This window comes from Camellia sinensis, unplaced genomic scaffold, assembly GCF_055761805.1.
Source record: "Camellia sinensis isolate YWXY unplaced genomic scaffold, ASM5576180v1 Unanchor4, whole genome shotgun sequence".
NCBI classification, from domain to species: domain Eukaryota; kingdom Viridiplantae; phylum Streptophyta; class Magnoliopsida; order Ericales; family Theaceae; genus Camellia; species Camellia sinensis.
This window is the reverse complement of record NW_028129277.1, coordinates 11325100-11342744: the sequence shown is the minus strand read 5'-3', so window position 1 is coordinate 11342744 and position 17645 is coordinate 11325100. Positions and strand designations below refer to the sequence as shown.

The window sequence follows — 17645 nt, the reverse complement described above, 5'->3', positions numbered from 1 at the left end:
CGAAAAAAAGCAAAATTATGGATAAAACTCATTTGTCCTCCTTTTGTTCTTCAGTTTCAGTGACATCCCCTGTAAGGGGAATCCTTTGTCTTTCTATTTCTAAAGATTGGGGAGCCATTTGTGAATTGTAGTTTTGCTTTTAATTATTTTCTATTTGGAGGACCTCTTGTTCTCTTTGAACTTCTTTGTATTTCTTTTTTTCTAATAAAATTTAACTAAATTTTCTTGTTGCCCAAAAAAATGGAAAAAATAAGATTCATATAGGCAACCTCTTGTTTATTTTTACTTTACTGCGTGATTAAATCAACTTTTTATGACTATATATCAAAATTTTCATTTCCACATTTAGTTTTAATGGAAACATGCCTACATTTGTTTTTTTATTTATTCTTAAAATTCCAACAAATATGATTCATGTTTCAATTCAATTTGCAACTGATAAACGTAGGATTTCAATTCATGATTTGAATCTCAATCTACGTTATTCGTCTCACATCACATATAGTTAATTAAAACAACTGGTTTCCACATTTCCTTTGTTGTTTAGAGTGTGCATTATCAATTTAGTTGTGATTTATTGAGAAGTACATTAGAGTCAAGATCACAGTAGGTTTTAGCTCCAAGAATATTTGGGTCAAGTTCACTCCAATCAAAGAGGGTGTTTATAGTGTGGAATGCATAATCTTCTGGAAGCTATATTTATGCAAGATGAAGATGACCTTAGAATCAAAAATCAAATCCACGAAATCAGCAATCAGATAGCATTCAATTAATGCTATTGCGTAGCTGTGTCATTATTCAACTGTTTCAGTCAAACTAATTTATCCATACTTGTGTGTTCTCATGCAATAATTCAAGTATCAAGACTGACCCATTTACCCAATATAAACACCTCAAGGAAAAGAAATAGATTGCTAGAAGAGCAGATTTGAAGAATTAATGTTATTTGATGAGTGGAGGTTGAAGGCATTGTATCACGTCTAGGGCTACCAGCGCAGAATTGCTAGGGCTTTTAACAAGAAAGTTAAGTCCAGAAACCTAAAGGAAGGGGACATGGTACTGAAAGATAACCTAGCAATCATAGCATTCAATCCATACTCGTGTATTCTCATGCAATAATTCAAGAATCAAGACCGAATCATATAATTTCCTTTTTAAATTTATCATCCATCAATGTTGACAAACTTCATAAAAGAGTTACCACAATCTGGCTGACAATTTTGACAAAATGCATAAACTATGAGTGTTATAGATCGGGTCAATCACCTTGATACCCGTGTTCGTTGCTTCTCGTGAGGCTTCAAGCAAAGGATCAAACATAGGATTGAATGCCACAGTAAAAGCACAGTCAACTATGTGCCCTGCAAGTAACCAAGCCATCAACAACAACAAAAAAAAAGTCGCACATTGCATTGAAATTAAAAAATCTGCCAACAATATAGGCAGTAAAGTAAGACAAATGGACAAGAAACGAATACCATCAACATGAGTTCCAAAATCCAATTTCATCACATCATCATACTGAAGTACAGTTTTATCTCCGGAATTTGGAGTCCAGTGAGCTGCAACCCTGGCCAAAAATGCTCTTTAAATACAAATACAACAAGAAGAGAAAAAATAAAAATAAAAATAAAAAAATAAACCCAGAAGGATCTTCAAATGCCTTACTAAATGTTTACCAATTCAAAGAGCACCCTGTAGGGAATGCAATGCCTGCTTGTAGACTATTCTCCGATATCAACTTACGGACGGTACTCTCCAGGGTTTCACATAAGTCAATCATTAACATCCCAGGCTTCAAAATACCTTTGATGTATTTTCGAACCTAAAAGCAGGCAAACAAAACGTTTTATGTAATAAACCAGATGCAGAAATCCTCACACTGAAGCTTTCGCCAGCATTAACAGAAAGTAGATTCCTTTGTTTCTATATTAGCAGCTGTATGTGCATTGTTTCATATAAGAGCAATTAGAAAATAGAAACCTGACGATGAACTTCTGCAGCTCGACGAACAGAATTATATATGGGTTTTTCCAGGCGCTCCAACTCTCTCTTTTCTTCAGATGTAGTCCTCCATAGGTTACTGAAACAGAACCAACAACAATGAAAATCAAGCTACAAAATCAATGGAAACAAAAAAGGGATGTAAAGTAAGGGGGAATTACGATGGTAAATGTAAACATGGCTAATAAGAGACCCAAAATTAAGGTTCCCTACCATAAACAAAAGCATTTATATTGAAGTGATCCAAAGTACATACTTATCCCTCAAACTACTACTAACCAACACTAAGCATAAACAATGATAAAAAAAATCCTACTACGAAAACCTTTATTGAAAACATCAGCCAACTGATCTCTTGATTTCACAAAAAGGAATTGAAATCCATCCTCTATTGTCAATCTCATTATGATTAATTCAATCATGTTGAATAGGAGAATGAACAATATTAATGGCATCTATCTAAATGCACTAAATGAGGATCATGCATAGTCGGTCGTTTTTCAATAAAAAAATACAACATTATACTTGACAATGGTTCCTCCTGGTATCGTACCACAGGGACTAGGGGCTAAATTGTATTGATTCAAACGGTAATTCCTAAATTAATTCGATTGAATAAGAGTGGAGTGAATTAAACTACGAATTGAAATCTAAGCAAGACTAATTAATCGAGCAGTAAAATTGGTTTTGTTCTGAGATGGAGAGATTCTTAGGATTTCAAATCCATTGCTAATCGCAAAACAAGTAATTAATGCATTAAAATCTAATAAATCAATGATTTGGATAAATAATGATGTATCATGACTACAAGCCCCAATATCATTATCAAGAAGATAAGTAATATTCAAATCACATGCACGGATCATCTTTGGTCGACACGAATCATCCACACTAAACTAGGATTGTGGCACGAATCATGATTTGTCTCCCCTAGGCATGATTCGTCTCACAATTTTTATATTCAAACGAATAAAACAGTTGAATAACCATGCGTTCTCAATCATAGAAATCAAACACATTAATTAAATATATATGTTTTTACTAAATAAATAATATTAAAAGGGTAATACAACGATTATCCAAAATCAAATCAAAATTAAAAGATCAATACATCAATACACGTTACTTGACTAGGGTTTCATCTTAATCCTAAGAAGAGTGTAGCCACTCATGGAGAACGTAGAATCCACAATGGTCGATCAGAACACCACAGAAGGATGGTTGAAATCACCTCTCTAGCTTCAAGCCATCTTTTGTACAACGGTCAAATCCCTAATTTTTGAGTTATGAGAGCCTATTTATACTTTTTAGCACTTCCAGTAGCTAAGGTCAAGCGCGCACGCAAAACCAAATAAAACTGCTCAAGCTGCCCACCCCTTATACTCAAGCGGATCAAATCAGTGCATTTTCAAGCTTCGAGGTTTTCCACTTGTTCGGTGGACATTTGCCGCTTGAGCAACTTTTCAATCAACTTGTAACCCCCATTGTAAATGCAATGTCTAGTCAAGTATGACACATTATATAGTCTCCCTACAAGCGTTTTGTATCTCTCTTTATCTACAGGATCACCAACAACACAGGTATTAGCCTCAACCAATGAATCTAATGGCATGTTTAATCAATAAGATCAAGGATTTACTTCCTCTAGGAAACAAAGATGCCCTTATATGATCTGGCTATTTCAATCATAGGAAGTACCTCAAAGGATCAAGACCATTGGTATTAATTTCCTTAACTAACCTTGCATGAGTCACTTCCTTCATGTCATTAGACGACACATGATTAATAAGCTATGTTGCAGTAAACATAAGAGAGCGAGCAACCTCAAGGAGATGGTTGTATAATTTTGTATGTACTGTCTCCTATATTGAATAGTGAGGAACCCAATGAGTTTGCATAATTTTGAAGTGTGTATTATCAAATAAGATCAACAAAAATGCATAAACCAAGTCACCACCTGCTCACAAGTTGTATACTAGAGTAGGGAACTTTAGTTGAGGGCTGTACCATTACTTAGAAGTTACAACATTATGATGGCTCAAAAATTGATTCAACGAAATTAATATAAACGGAGGAAAAAATGTCATGTCAAAATAGAAGTTGAAAATTAGAACAACACCAAGAGAGAAAATAGAGCTATCTACAAATTCTAGGAAGGATCAAATTTATATTAGAAGCCAATTAATTACAAAGTTATAACAAAATACAAACAATTTTTTTTTTAATATTTACCCCCCCAAAAAAGCATACACACTAATTTTTCAATAACCTTACCTCAATATTTTATACGTAGAAAAACTCACCAATGGAAATAAAAAATCAAATTTAAAACACATTAAAATGTATAATTGAAGGCAAAAGCTAACAAGGGCCCCTAGGGCATTATTTAATATGGGATTTGCGTAAAAACTTTTATGAAAATGGTGAAAATGTTTCAAAAAACTTTCAAAATCAATGAAAAGTGTTTTGCAATTAGTAAAAATTGTCTCATGTCTTTCACTTTTTTTTTGGGGGGGGGGGGTCTTTTTTGTGTGCCCCAAGGAGCACTTGTTAGCAAGAACCATAATCGAATTCCAATACTCTTTTTTTTTTGACAATTTTTTATTCTTTTTCTCGAAAGGCAAAATTATAGAACCCAACTACAACTCAACAAGCTTTAATCCCAATTACTTGGGGTTTGCTTTCATGATTCCCTTTCAACTCCAATAAAAGCCATATCTTTGGTAAAGTTTAAGGCAATCAAATCCTTTTTCACCAAACCAACCAATGTCCTTTCAACCTACCGTATTGTTTTATAGTACCCTCAACTTGGATTGAACTGCTAATTTTTTAAAGGTGCATTGATTGGTAGGTCAAAGAATCACAAATATGGATAGCCAACATGTACACGGCACAATACTAAAATGCCGACAAGGCAGTTTCCAAACTTCACGACACAACACAGCAAGGACACAACAATAAATGTGTATATTTAAAAATTAACAATAATCTTTACATTACAAATACATTCAAATAGTAATAAAGAAAAAAAGCGGCTTTGTTCACAAACAAATTGGAAGCCCTAAAAACCATAAAAATAACATTCAACATTCCAAAAAATCCTCAAAATAACATTCAACCTACTTTACCCAATTGTCCGATAGCTTAGTGGTTTTAACATTCAACCTTACTTTAAAATTAACTTAAGTGGTTTTAATTTTAAACCAAGGCCAAATTGTTCAATAGCTTCAATCATTGGCCCAAAACTATCATAATTCACTAAGTAATATATCCATCTTGCCATCCAAGAGATTTTGCTCAATGCCTATGGCTTTTTTCAACATGAAAATTGGGGTTCAAAGCATGTGTTTGGATTTTGTATTAAAGGAGTTGTGATTCCCTGTGGCTACACACAAAGAATAATGCTAGAGCAAAAATTTAAATGAAGTGCATAAGGTGCGCGCCTCGCGCCTAAGCCTAAGGCATGCGCACCTCAAGTGCCTCAAATGCGCCTTTTCTATAGCGCCTCACCTCAAGTTGTCTGAGGCGAATTAGGTGCCCAACGCACCTTTTAAAACACTGATGAAAGCCATCCTTAGTGCAAATAAACTAGGACGGAGTGAATCCCTTCTTCATCTCTAATTCCTTAAGTAACACTAGTATCCTAAGTGACCACACTCCATAAATCTACTACCATAAACACAAAGTCCTTATTTAGATAATGCATCCATCTTTTTTTCCTTCAGACACCCACATGTTGTCTATCTTTCAACATGCTTACTAGTTTGCAAAAGAAAACTGAACATAAGAAGAAAGATATAGCTAAAAGCATAAGCTTCCTCCAGGCATTTTATGTTCTTGGACATGAAGGTAACAGCTTGTGCATACGATGATTGATAACAGGGCAGCCCACAACCTTATTTGAGAACTGAGCAACAAACTCAATAACCTAGTTGTACAATTATGAAGTTAGTGCCTATTGAAGTTTGTTCATGTGCGTAAAAGCCAACTTCAACATTTTAAGACTTGTGCCTATGAATGACCTCTTGGTTAAATTCCTGCATGACTCTTACAATGACCATCCCTTTCTCAAACTCATTAGGGTTCCCAGAGGACTTGTGGGCAAATGGCTATCAAATAGGGATGGTGCACAGGATGCTCGTGGAGAGTTGTAATTGGTGTTACATAGAAAGGTTAATGGATGAAGGAATGTATTTGAAATAGAGCAACAAACTCAATAGACTACCTGTACAATTATGAAGTTACTACCTATTGAAGTTTGTTCATATGAACAACAAGCCAACTTCAACATTTTAAAATTTGTGCCTGTGAATGACCTCTTGGTTTTCCTTGGTTAAAATTCCAACATGACTCTTACAATGTCCCTCCCTTTCCCCAACTCATTGTACAAGATGATTGAACCGCATGTTTTACTCCTAATATGCCACAGCATGGTCCACATGGATGAATTTTTGCTTCGCCAAAATATCAAGCACTTGCAGTAAGTTGAACCCAAATCTAGGCCGGCTTTTTCCATTAAATCAATTTAGGGGAGTAGGGACCAATGCCAAAGTTATGAAGAAGGAGCAAAATGAGTTTACGCATGTGATACTTAACAAGATCCTAATAACTTGCCGCCATCTCGAGTGTAGTTCATAATATAGAGTTCATACTATGAGCAAACCACCATCTCAAGAACCTTATTGGATGGTGCCTATTGTGCAAAAGCCTGATTGAACTATTCCACACTACTTCAAGCCAAATCCACCATTTAGGGAACTAGTGCCACATCAGAAGCAACATATGAGGAGCTCACTACAAAGCATTAATTATAGGTTGAAACAAAGTGATGGTGCACAAAAAGCACACCGTCCTAATTGTATTGATTCCCTTCATCAGCTTAACGATAAAGTATTACCAAAAAAAAAAAAGAGAATAGGTTAGGCTAATGTCTAGACTACATCGTAAAGAAATTTGAATTTAAGGCATGTTAATTTATCAACCTTGAGTAAAGCATTATAAGGCAAGCACTATAACCCAACCATGCTTATTTCTCATGCTAGCCAAATGATATCTTAGTTATAAAAAGGGAAGCCTTCGAAAGAAACACAATTGACAGAGCTCTTAGGACAAGAGAGCATGCACAATTGGGCAATGGAGTTCCTTGATGGTACAAAACAAGCTTTGATAGATGGCCCCATTTTTGCCTTCAAAGATATTGCTAATACCAATGCATCAACTTGTTCCTCAAGACAAGCCTTCTTTATAAAGCCACTTCATGAAATCCATGAACTAAAAGAGATGGAAGAATGAGCATACACCCAAAACAAAAAATTGATTGCAATACATCATTATTTTCTCATGTGGTCATTTTATGTGGTATAGAAACTAATAAAGTAGATGTCAAAGATTGACAACTTGTCAAGTTTGACTTTGAGCTTGGATACAAAGAAGGCTATAACAACATTGTCATGGATGTTCAAAGTAAGCGAGTTGTGCTTGTTTCTATGCAGTTGGTTCTGCTACCAAGGTTGCCAACTTGCCACAAACATGTGAGAGTGCATTTACGAAAACACAAAAGAGGATATGATGACATAAGTTCTTTTGATAAGTAAATAAAGTATTGTATTAAAAAGACACCAAGGGGCTGACTCACATGTACATTAATAACAAAATAAAATAATTACAATTAATTCAAAAGGACACCCAATGATGGATGATGTATCACAAGTAATTTTTGTCATTTCAAAAATGATTAATGACAACAAGTATTATTCAACAATGATCCAAAAACCCCAAAAAATAAAAAATAAAAATAAAAGAACCTAAGTCAATAAAATTACAGGACGAAAAATTGATTCATGCTGATACAAAGTGCAAGAGATAACAATCAACCAAAATTAGCATACTCACTCATCTTTGTATTGTTGAATTTCACCCTCAGGAAACTCCCCAGAAGGGAAAAGTTCAACAATAGGAATAGATGGTGGATCAGTTTGCTCTGGCAGTTCTTTCTTCTTCCTGTAACAAAAATGAATTTGTCAAACATTTTTTTTCTTTTTCCCAAAATGTCAAGCTAGAGAAACAAGGTAAACAACATTGCAAATAGAGCCTTACTTGCTTTTACTTTTCTTCTTCTTCTTCTTTGTACATTCTGGCAAATCTGTTGTTAAAGCATATAAGTCCACATTTCAGTTGAGGGAAAATATTTGGCTGTCTCCATTGACAGAGCAGCACTGCTCCACATCAACATAACAAATGTCCACGGAAACATGTACAACTACGGAATATTGTTGGGCATGGCATGGGTGGTTGCCCATGGATATCTTCTGATGGGTCAAAACTATAGTATTGTCTTTTCTATGTAATCTTTATTAGACCTATTTATTCTAGTTAGTTAAAGTTTCTTAACTTCCTAATTATGGAATCATAGGCTTTATAGGAATAGGAAAAGTCTGGTAAGTACATAGTTACACCGGAAGCGTAGAAGTGCAGTACGCAACCAGGCCATCGCAGTTAACAACTGGAAGATATGTGTCTAAGCTTTCATTTCAATATGAATTGAGTTTGTGAGAATCTGCAATTGTGTTTTGTGAATTTGCGTAACCTTTTCCCTCTTCTGTTCTTATTCTTCTTCCCTTTCTTCTTTGCAAACATAACAACCTCCTTTTCAACCCCGGAACCTTGGCCAATCAAGTTAACATGGTCCCCAACTTTATTTACAATGTGCAAGGAATCATATCAGGAGTCTGATAAGTAAAATATCTTTATGGATTTTGATGCATCCAATGGTTTAATGTAATCATCGTCGGGGAAATAGGTAACTAAATTGAATTATATACAACTGCTAGTTTATGAAAAACAAACCTGGTGGCTCACCTAAATCCAGATTATCTACTTTCTCCTCAACTTCTTTTTGCAACACACAGGAAATGCTACTAGCTTCTTTGCAATCTACAAACTCCGAAGTTCCTTGTTCTTCAATTGGTAGTATTGAATTTAACTCTTCCTCTGCCATCAGTAAGGCCTGCATGTACGAGTACAATAAACTTATTCCATGTGATTTATTAATGAAAACATAAAGAAAAATACATGAAACTTTTGTGCAATTATAGTGAACTTTTGCCAAGTTAATATAAAAAAAGTAAAAGAACCTTCTAGAGATTCATTTTAACAAAAGACAAATGATTCACAAATCAGCATAGCAGCTATTTAAAAATAAACAAATCGATAAATCTTAAGTTGCTGCAACATGCTGGCCAAATCTTAAGTTATACAACAAGCTAGCCAAATAAGGTAGGTGTCATGCCTTTGTACGCACCTACTGCAATTACTCAGGCCAATAAAGTGGAGTAGAAGGTATTTGCAATAATTGAGGTAAAGAAAAAGGGAGTGTTTAAAGCAAGCAGAACCACCGCAGCAAGCCATAAAGCTTCTATAAAGATTCTGTGGGGAAGAGTGAATACCCCGAGTTTTATCAAAAATACAAATTCCAATCTTATTGTGAATACACCTTCCAATGTATGTATTTTAATAGAATTATCAGAAGAAATAAAATTACCCAAGTACCCTCTAGTACCAAACCAAAATTTAGCTAACTACTCTATTCTCCTTCTGCTCCCACCCAAACCACTCTCTCCACCACCACCAACTCCCCCCAAGTAGGGGTGTGCAAGGGTCAGGGCGGTGCGGTCCTAAAGACAATACTAACCGAATTGCCATTGGCGGGTTTTGTAGTTTTGTCAACAGCCACGGGCCAGCGGCTCAGTAAAACCAGCAGGTCGGTTAGCTTTTATAGGCGGTTGAGCAGGCTAGGCCGGTGGAAGCAAAAATATTCTAAAACAACAAACAAACCAGAATTTTGACAATCATTTACACAACGAACCAACAAATTGCTTGACCAAAATATGTGAAGTCTCTGTTAGGGTACATGCAAACTATCATTTGCATCCAATAAACCAGAAATTTGATGCAAAATATGAACTAAAACAGATGTCAATTTCAAATATTATCAAAAGGAAAAGCAAATTTATTTAGTAAAAAAAATAAAGAAAATGTTAGGAAACCAAATATATTAGGAAATCTACTTCTTTTCAATTACTATCTAATCAATTTAGGAAGTCTAAATTATATTAGGAAGTCTATGTTATTTTTCTTATATAAAGATGCTTATTGTAATGGTTTTGAGGAGATTGAATAATGTTAAGAGTTTAGGTGGCTAATCCCCAATTCAAAGGATTGTTGGTGGCCGATCCCCAATCAAAGGATCAAATTCAAGGTCTAGGACCCTATCATCTGGTATCAAAGCATTCGATCTTTGAGCTTCCATCTCTTCCTACTCTGCCATTCATCATCATCATCAACATGACTGTTAAGGACCTCGAAGAACAAGTTGCTGCTCTTACTACTAGGATGGACGTGATGTTTACCAATATGCAAGAGTTGATATGTGATAGGCAAACCAATAATGCCATTCCTCAAAATATCCAAGCACTGTTACAGGATAGGTAATGTGAAGCTCGCCTTCCCCAACCTGGCATCAATCTTAATCCACCTATACAACGCAACGATGACGACGACCGACGTGCTGGTCCAAATTTTTAGGGTCGAACACTCCAAATTGATTTTCCAAAATTTAACGGTACTGATCCTGAAGGGTGGTTATTTCAAGCTAAACAATATCAAGAACTTAATGGTGTTTTAGACGCACAGATGGTTCCTTTGGCTACAGTGCACCTTCAAGGCGATGCTATTTCTTGGTATCGCTAGATTAAACAATCCCTTAGGGTTTTGACTTGGCAGCAATTTTCTTGAGCCATAATTGTGCACAAACATGCAGTCATGTTCAATCTTACTTATTTATACTATATGGTCAACTTTCTTATGGATCTTAACTTCGTATTTGTAACACTTTCTCTTTTCAAAACTCAACTCACAATTTCACACTCAAATCACAACTCCACACTCAAATTATAATTCCAAAATTAAAACAAACACAAGCTAAGGTTTTAATTTCATAGTTTCATATTGTTGATGTTGATGTTGATGTTGATGGATTTATAATTTCATTTTAGATTTTTATTATTCTTGTTTTAGACAGAATAATTGTTTTGATCATTTATCATCTATATTGTTGATCATTTATCATCTATATTGTGTTGGAATCATAATTCCAACACATAACCAAAAGCAGCCTTAAATTTTCAAAGCTCCAAATCAAAATCTAGTTTATCAATCAAAACCCTAACTTTTCCATCTAGATTTGAAATTAGATTTGAGAGTTTCGAGGACAAACCTTATTCAATCTATGATGTGAGAGTAGACAACAATGGCTGAGTTTCGACATTCTTCTCAAAAGATTTCTTCTTCTCTCTTCGTTTAGCTCTGGCATACAACATTGGCCGACGACGGCAGACGATGGAGGATGGTGCTCACGGGTGGAAAACGCAGATGATGGTGATTATGCTCGACGGAACGCAGGCTTGTCTCCCTCTCCCTCTCCCTCTCTTCATTTCTTTCTGCTTCTGCTTCACATTTTCATTTAATGGGAAAAACGAATGCTCTAAGAGATTTAATTACCTGTTATGCACATACAGAGTTTTCTGTTCCTTTAGTTTCGAAGAGTTACTGATGTGGCAACTTCTTAATGGGTGCCATAAAAATTATTGCATTTTTTTATCATTTTAGTAGGATCTTACGATCCTTAATCCAATCCAACAAATCCCTAAAACGATCTTATGTAGGATCCCAATCTTAACAACCTTGGCGTTAACCCTCTCTTTGGTTTTCCCATCCACTTTCTCCCCCTACAAACTCTCACGAGTAAAAAATCGTCTCTCTCACTCTCGTTTTTGTCTAGTCCATCCGATGCCCAGTTATAAGTTGGCCAAGAGCCGATTCCGTGGCATTGATGGTCGCCGCACATTCCTCAGTGGCAAGATGTGTTTCTGCACACTGATGTGGTGTCTGTGCATGGGTGTCCTCCTCGTCTAACTCGGATACAGCTTTCAGACCGGCGAATAGAGCATCTTCTTGCCGCTGTAAGGCGTTGCTGTGCCGAATTAATATTTCAGCGTTCTCTTCGGCGACGAATATCAACGACCAATGCAACAATAGAACAACCGGCTCGTATTTTAAAATCAACCGCCGAAATTGGCCAAGATCTCCGAGATCCATTGCAAAATAAGACAAATCCGCACATTATTTTGCCTTTAACAATAGTATTTATGTTGCGCTTTCCTGTTCAATCTTTTAATCAAGACCGTAGATCTGGGCACGGAGCAGAGCCCCTAGCCGATAACATGCCGCAAATTGCGGAAGGGAGCACCAATGAGAGGACGACACGTGGCATGCGGGAAGCGTCCTAGGTAATATTAGTGGAACGCTCTGGGAAGCATATATAACTCACACCCTAGCTCTCTAACATCAGTAAAGTTTTTAGAGAGTGACTTGCGTAATCAAAGGGAGTGAGTGACATCATTTAGAGTGAGTTATGGCTTCAATGCGACGTCATTTTAAATTACAAAATAAGAATATCTTTCTGACATATCCCAAATGTTCTTTACATAAAGAGGGACTTCTGCAGAAACTTAGAGCGCTGTTCGCCAACAGGCAACCAAATTATATCAGAGTTGTGCATGAATTACACGCCAATGGTGAACCACATCTACATGCTCTCGTCCAATTCCCATACCATTTCCAGACACAAGATGAACGATTCTTCGACGTTATCCACGACAATAGTAATCGTCATTGCCATCCAAATATGCAAGGGGCAGCTAATCATGAAAATGTTTTGGAATACATCTCCAAACACAGTGACTACACTGAATGGGGTGAATTCCGTGAATGAGGCCGCTGCGCTAACCAACAGAACAAAGAAAATATATATCGTGAGGCGCTTGCAGCAGACAAGGAGCAAGCGATGGCAATGGTGAGAAATGGCGACCCAAAATGCTATTGGTTAAATTATGACAAATTGTCCTCTAATTATGACAGGATTTCATTTATTCTACCATTGTCGTACGTTCATCAATTTGCAGAAACGATATGGCCCATACCAGCAAATCTACAGCAATGGGTTGCAGAAAATATCAAGGACGAGACCCAAAGGCCACATAGGCCCAAAAGCCACACAAGCCCAAAATCATTATAATTGAAGGCTTATCTAGGATTGGGAAAACATGCTGGGCCCGTTCAATGGGGCCATATAATTCACTGGTTGTTGATGGTCGTCGCCGAAGAGAACGCCGAAATATTAATCCGGCACATCAACGCCTTACAACGGCAAGAAGATGCTCTATTCGCCGGTCTGAAAACTGTATCCAAGTTAGACGAGGAGGACACCCATGCACAGACACCGCATCAGTGTGCAGAAACACATCTTGCCGCTGAGGAATGTGCGACGACCATCAATGCTGCTGAATGTTCTGGTTGCGGCATTAGACATAGGTGAAAGCCAACTTAAAGTAATTGTATTGCGTCAGAATTGTATAGTGTTTCCCAATTTTGAATAAAGAAATATGTTGTATTTTACGCGTCGTATATTTCTTTTCATATACTAGAATGGACAATGTATGGGCCCATCTAATGGAGGTGCCTATGTTTAATGGGCCGCATCGTTTACTGATGGGCCTGTCTAATGGGCTACTGGGCCATACGTCTGGGCATATTTTAATTGTTCATGTACAGCATTAGATGGGCCTCATTATTGTAATTGGTCTTTTATTTTGTCTACCAATTACAGCCCATTAGACATTAAACCTGCTCAGAAATGGAATTTATTGGGACAATATAAATTCAAGAAAAATGCAATATTATTTAATCATAAAAATTTATATAAACATTTCCCCAACGCCAATCTTTTACAAAATATGAAATCTCGTCGAATACAATGGTCAGTGCGAGACAATAATTAACGGTACTAGTTTCAAAGAGTTACTGATGTGGCAACTTCATAATGGGTGCCGTAAAAATTATTGCATTTTTTTATCATTTTAGTAGGATCTTACGATCCTCGATCCAATCCAACAGATCCCTAAAACGATCTTATGTAGGATCCCAATCTTAACAACCTTGGCGTTAACCCTCTCTCTAGTTTTCCCATCCACTTTCTCCCCCTACGAACTCTCACGAGTAAAAAATCGTCTCTCTCACTCTCATTTTTGTCTAGTCCATCCGATGCCAGCGAGGATTCATCTCCTCCTGTCCTTGCGAACATTTAATCAACACCACTCACTCACACTCTCTATCTCTCTCCCTGTTCCTCTACACCATATTATTATCTCTTCTCTCGATCTGAAGTAGTGACGGTTACCACAGGGATTCATTCATTCTAAGTATAATCGATGTGATTCAATTCAAGTCAATCCATCTATTATATATACATATAATCTGTATTCGATTCCTCTTACAAAAAACATTCATTGTAAGTATAATCGACGTGATTCAATTCAAGTCAATCCATCTATTATATATAGATATAATCTGTATTCAATTCCTCTTACAAAAAAAAAAAAAAAAAAAAATTCAATGAAATATTGGGTGGTGCAGTTGAGCCTATACTTCCTGATGAACTCATATTCCTATAATATAACCATTAACAAAATAATTTGTGAATTCTTTCACTTCATTCGAGTATATAACTTTTCAAATATTTAAATAACAATTTTTTTATTGTGTCTACAAAGAGGGCAAAGTTAAATAACAGAGAGGTCATTTACATTACCTTTTTTTTTTTAAGATGATTACAGAGAAGGCTCAAAACTTGCAAGTTGCTTGAAATTCCAGGGCTGTGGGGAAAAAAAATAAAAAATAAAAAATAATATATATATATATATATATATGTGTGTGTGTGTGTGTGTGTGTGATATATATCAGAAGAAAAAAAAGGGAGAGTTCAAGAAAAAGGAAGAAGAAGAAGGATCAAAGAAAGAGAAAATCAAAGAGGAGAGAATCGAATCAAAAAAACGAAGGGGGGGGGAAATAAAAAAAGAACAGATCAATTTGTTTGCTGCGAAGAAAGAAAAAAAAAACATGGGAAAAAATGAAACAAAGAGGAAGAAGAATTGAAGAAAAACGAAGGGAAAAAAAAAGTCATCTTTGTTCTTCATTTGCTGCCGAAAGAGTACAAAATCGGGGGGGGGGGGAAGAAAAATCGAACCACATCTGCTAAGAAACAGAACAAACTGGAATCGAAGAAACAGGAAAAAAAAAATGAAAGAAAGAAAGAGGAAGAAGAATCGAAGATGAACTTACCGGAATATGGTCTTTCAAGGAGAGAATCAATCAGCGCCGATTAAACCTCTTCAATCGCACCTTTGAAGGAGTGCTTCGACTCTCTTGGGAGTATTCCTGAAGGAGATAATCGAATAGATGTAGAACCCTAATTTTGTTTTATTTATTACAAATGTTTTATTTATTACAAAAGAATCCCATATTTATATAATTTTTTAAAATAGATTAAAAAAAAGAGTGATTTTACTTACACCACATGACCTTTCAATTTATACTTCTCTTTTTCCTTTCTTAACTTTTCTTTTCTCTTACACATCTCTTTTCAAAAATTGATAATCATAGTGTTTTGATCATCAAAAAAACCAATGGATGAAGAAACGGTGGCGAAAAACCATCAAAAAAGTGAAATCGTAAGTTTTTTTTTAGTTTGGTAGGTTTTTGTTTCGATTTTTTAGGTTGGTGTGCAACTTTTGTTTGGTGTTTCGAAATTGAACAAAATAACATAATTCGACATCACAGTGCTGAAAAAAAATATAAGTCTAGTATCAAATTGCCGAATAAAATATAAATTTCTAGTAATATAAAGCCAAATTTTTTAAATTTGTTCGGCTACTCATTGCCATGTATTTTTAATATAATTTTTTTTTTTTTTGCTTGGAAGTATTATACTTATACTCATTGCAACAATGCAAGTACTGCATTATTAGTGGACTCCAATCATGAATTCATTACAGACAAGGTTTGTTAAGTTTTTTTATGAATACAATTTTTTTCTTATTTCTAATTTGTATTAAGTTTTATTAATAATTTGACGTACAGATGTATTTATTATGTTTAGATTTTTAGTAGTCGTCAAGCATTAATTAAATGGGCTTTTGACGTTGGAAAGAAGATTGGATTTGTCATTGTTATAAAGACATCAAATGCAGAAGGTAATGGCAAAAAACCAAGACTTACCCTTACTTGTGAAAGAAGTGGTTATTATAGAGACAATAGGAAGATTAAGGGGGAACGATTGAGGTTGACAGGTTTCTAAAAAGTGTGGATGTCCATTTCTATTAAGGGGGAAAAAATTACCTACAAATGATGAGTGAATGTTGCATGTCTTATGTGGAGTGCACAATCATCCGTCTACTGAACATCTTGAAGGGCACTCATTTGCTAGCAGATTATCTAAGGAGGAAACATCCTTATTAGTTGACATGTCGAAGAGTATGGTGCAACCAAAAGAGATATTGGTTACATTGAAACAACTGGATGCCTTTAATGCGACAACAATCAAGACAATCTACAACACACATCATTGACATCGAGTAGTACAGAGGGCGGGAAGATCACAAATGCAATAACTATTAGGGCAATTGTCGATTCAAAATTATGTTGAGTGGCATCGATGTGATGATAGAGAGATGGTGACTGGCTTGTTCTGGGCACACCCAGTTAGTTTAGAGTTGTTACGTGCATTTCCACATGTGTTGATTATGGATTGCACATACAGGACTAATAGGTATCGACTCCTTTTCTTAGAGATTGTTGGGGTGACATCAACAGACTTGACTTTTTCAGTTGCTTTTGCTTATCTTGGTCATGAACGGGAGGACAACTATACATGGGCTTTAGGCGTATTGCGTACTATTATGGAGAATACTGCTTTTCCAAAAGTCATTTTACAGATAGGGAGTTGGCTTTGATGAAAGGCATAGCAAAAGTTCTACCTGTGGCCACTAATCTTTTATGTAGATGGCATATTAGCAAGAATGTTCTGATGAAATGCAAGAAGGTTTTTGAGACGAAAGATAAATGAGATAAGTTCATGCATAGTTGGAGTGCTTTGGTATTGGTTAGAACAGAAACAAAATTCAATGAACAATTTTCCACTATGAAGGCTGAATTTAGTACGTATCTTAAAGTATTAAGGATGTTACTACCAATTGGTTAGAGCCATACAAGGAAAAATTTGTTGCAACTTGGATAAATAGTAATATGCATTTCGGAAATACTACTACAAACAGGTAAATTATGGTCATTGCATTTATGAATTGCTATAATTCTTTGATTTTTATATTAAATACCAAAATATACAAACTTGTAGGGTGGAGAGTTCTCATGCTAAATTGAAGAGGCAACTTGGATCAAGTCAAGGCAGTTTTGAGACATCTTGGACCAGAATATACAATTTGTTAGAGTTGCAGCATGCAGGCATTAAAGCCTCATTTCAACAGAGTTTGATTGCAGTCCAACACAACTACACACCTACTGAGTTCACTGAGTTACGTGGTTTTATTTCAATTTGTAGTTTGGACAAAATATTAGTAGAGTCAAAGAGATCGAATAGTGTGGGAATAGATGTTGCTGCATGTGGCCGCATTTTGCGACGTACACATGGGTTGCCATGTGCACATGAAATAGCTGAGTATTTTCAACAA

The 17645-nt window shown here is 35.8% G+C and overlaps 1 protein-coding gene across 4 annotated transcripts in view; it reads right to left on the bottom strand.

Moving 5' to 3' along the window:
• The window catches only part of LOC114272122 (methionine aminopeptidase 2B-like), a 43181-nt gene extending 27783 nt beyond the window's left edge, over positions 1-15398 (bottom strand). Inside the window, exons 1-9 of one of the 4 annotated variants that reach the window (XM_082912562.1) lie at positions 15241-15398; positions 14711-14774; positions 8851-9010; positions 8101-8146; positions 7897-8004; positions 1984-2083; positions 1680-1825; positions 1479-1570; positions 1267-1361 (exon numbers count right to left, since the gene is read on the bottom strand). In XM_082912562.1, the coding sequence (XP_082768688.1) occupies positions 1267-1361; positions 1479-1570; positions 1680-1825; positions 1984-2083; positions 7897-8004; positions 8101-8146; positions 8851-9001 (738 nt within the window). In that variant the 5' untranslated portion in view covers positions 9002-9010; positions 14711-14774; positions 15241-15398. Of the gene's footprint in view, positions 1-1266; positions 1362-1478; positions 1571-1679; positions 1826-1983; positions 2084-7896; positions 8005-8100; positions 8147-8850; positions 9013-14710; positions 14775-15240 lie in introns of all 4 variants that reach the window. The other 3 variants (XM_082912565.1, XM_082912563.1, XM_082912564.1) reach the window with 3 other exon arrangements.
• Between the last annotated feature and the right edge of the window lie 2247 nt (positions 15399-17645).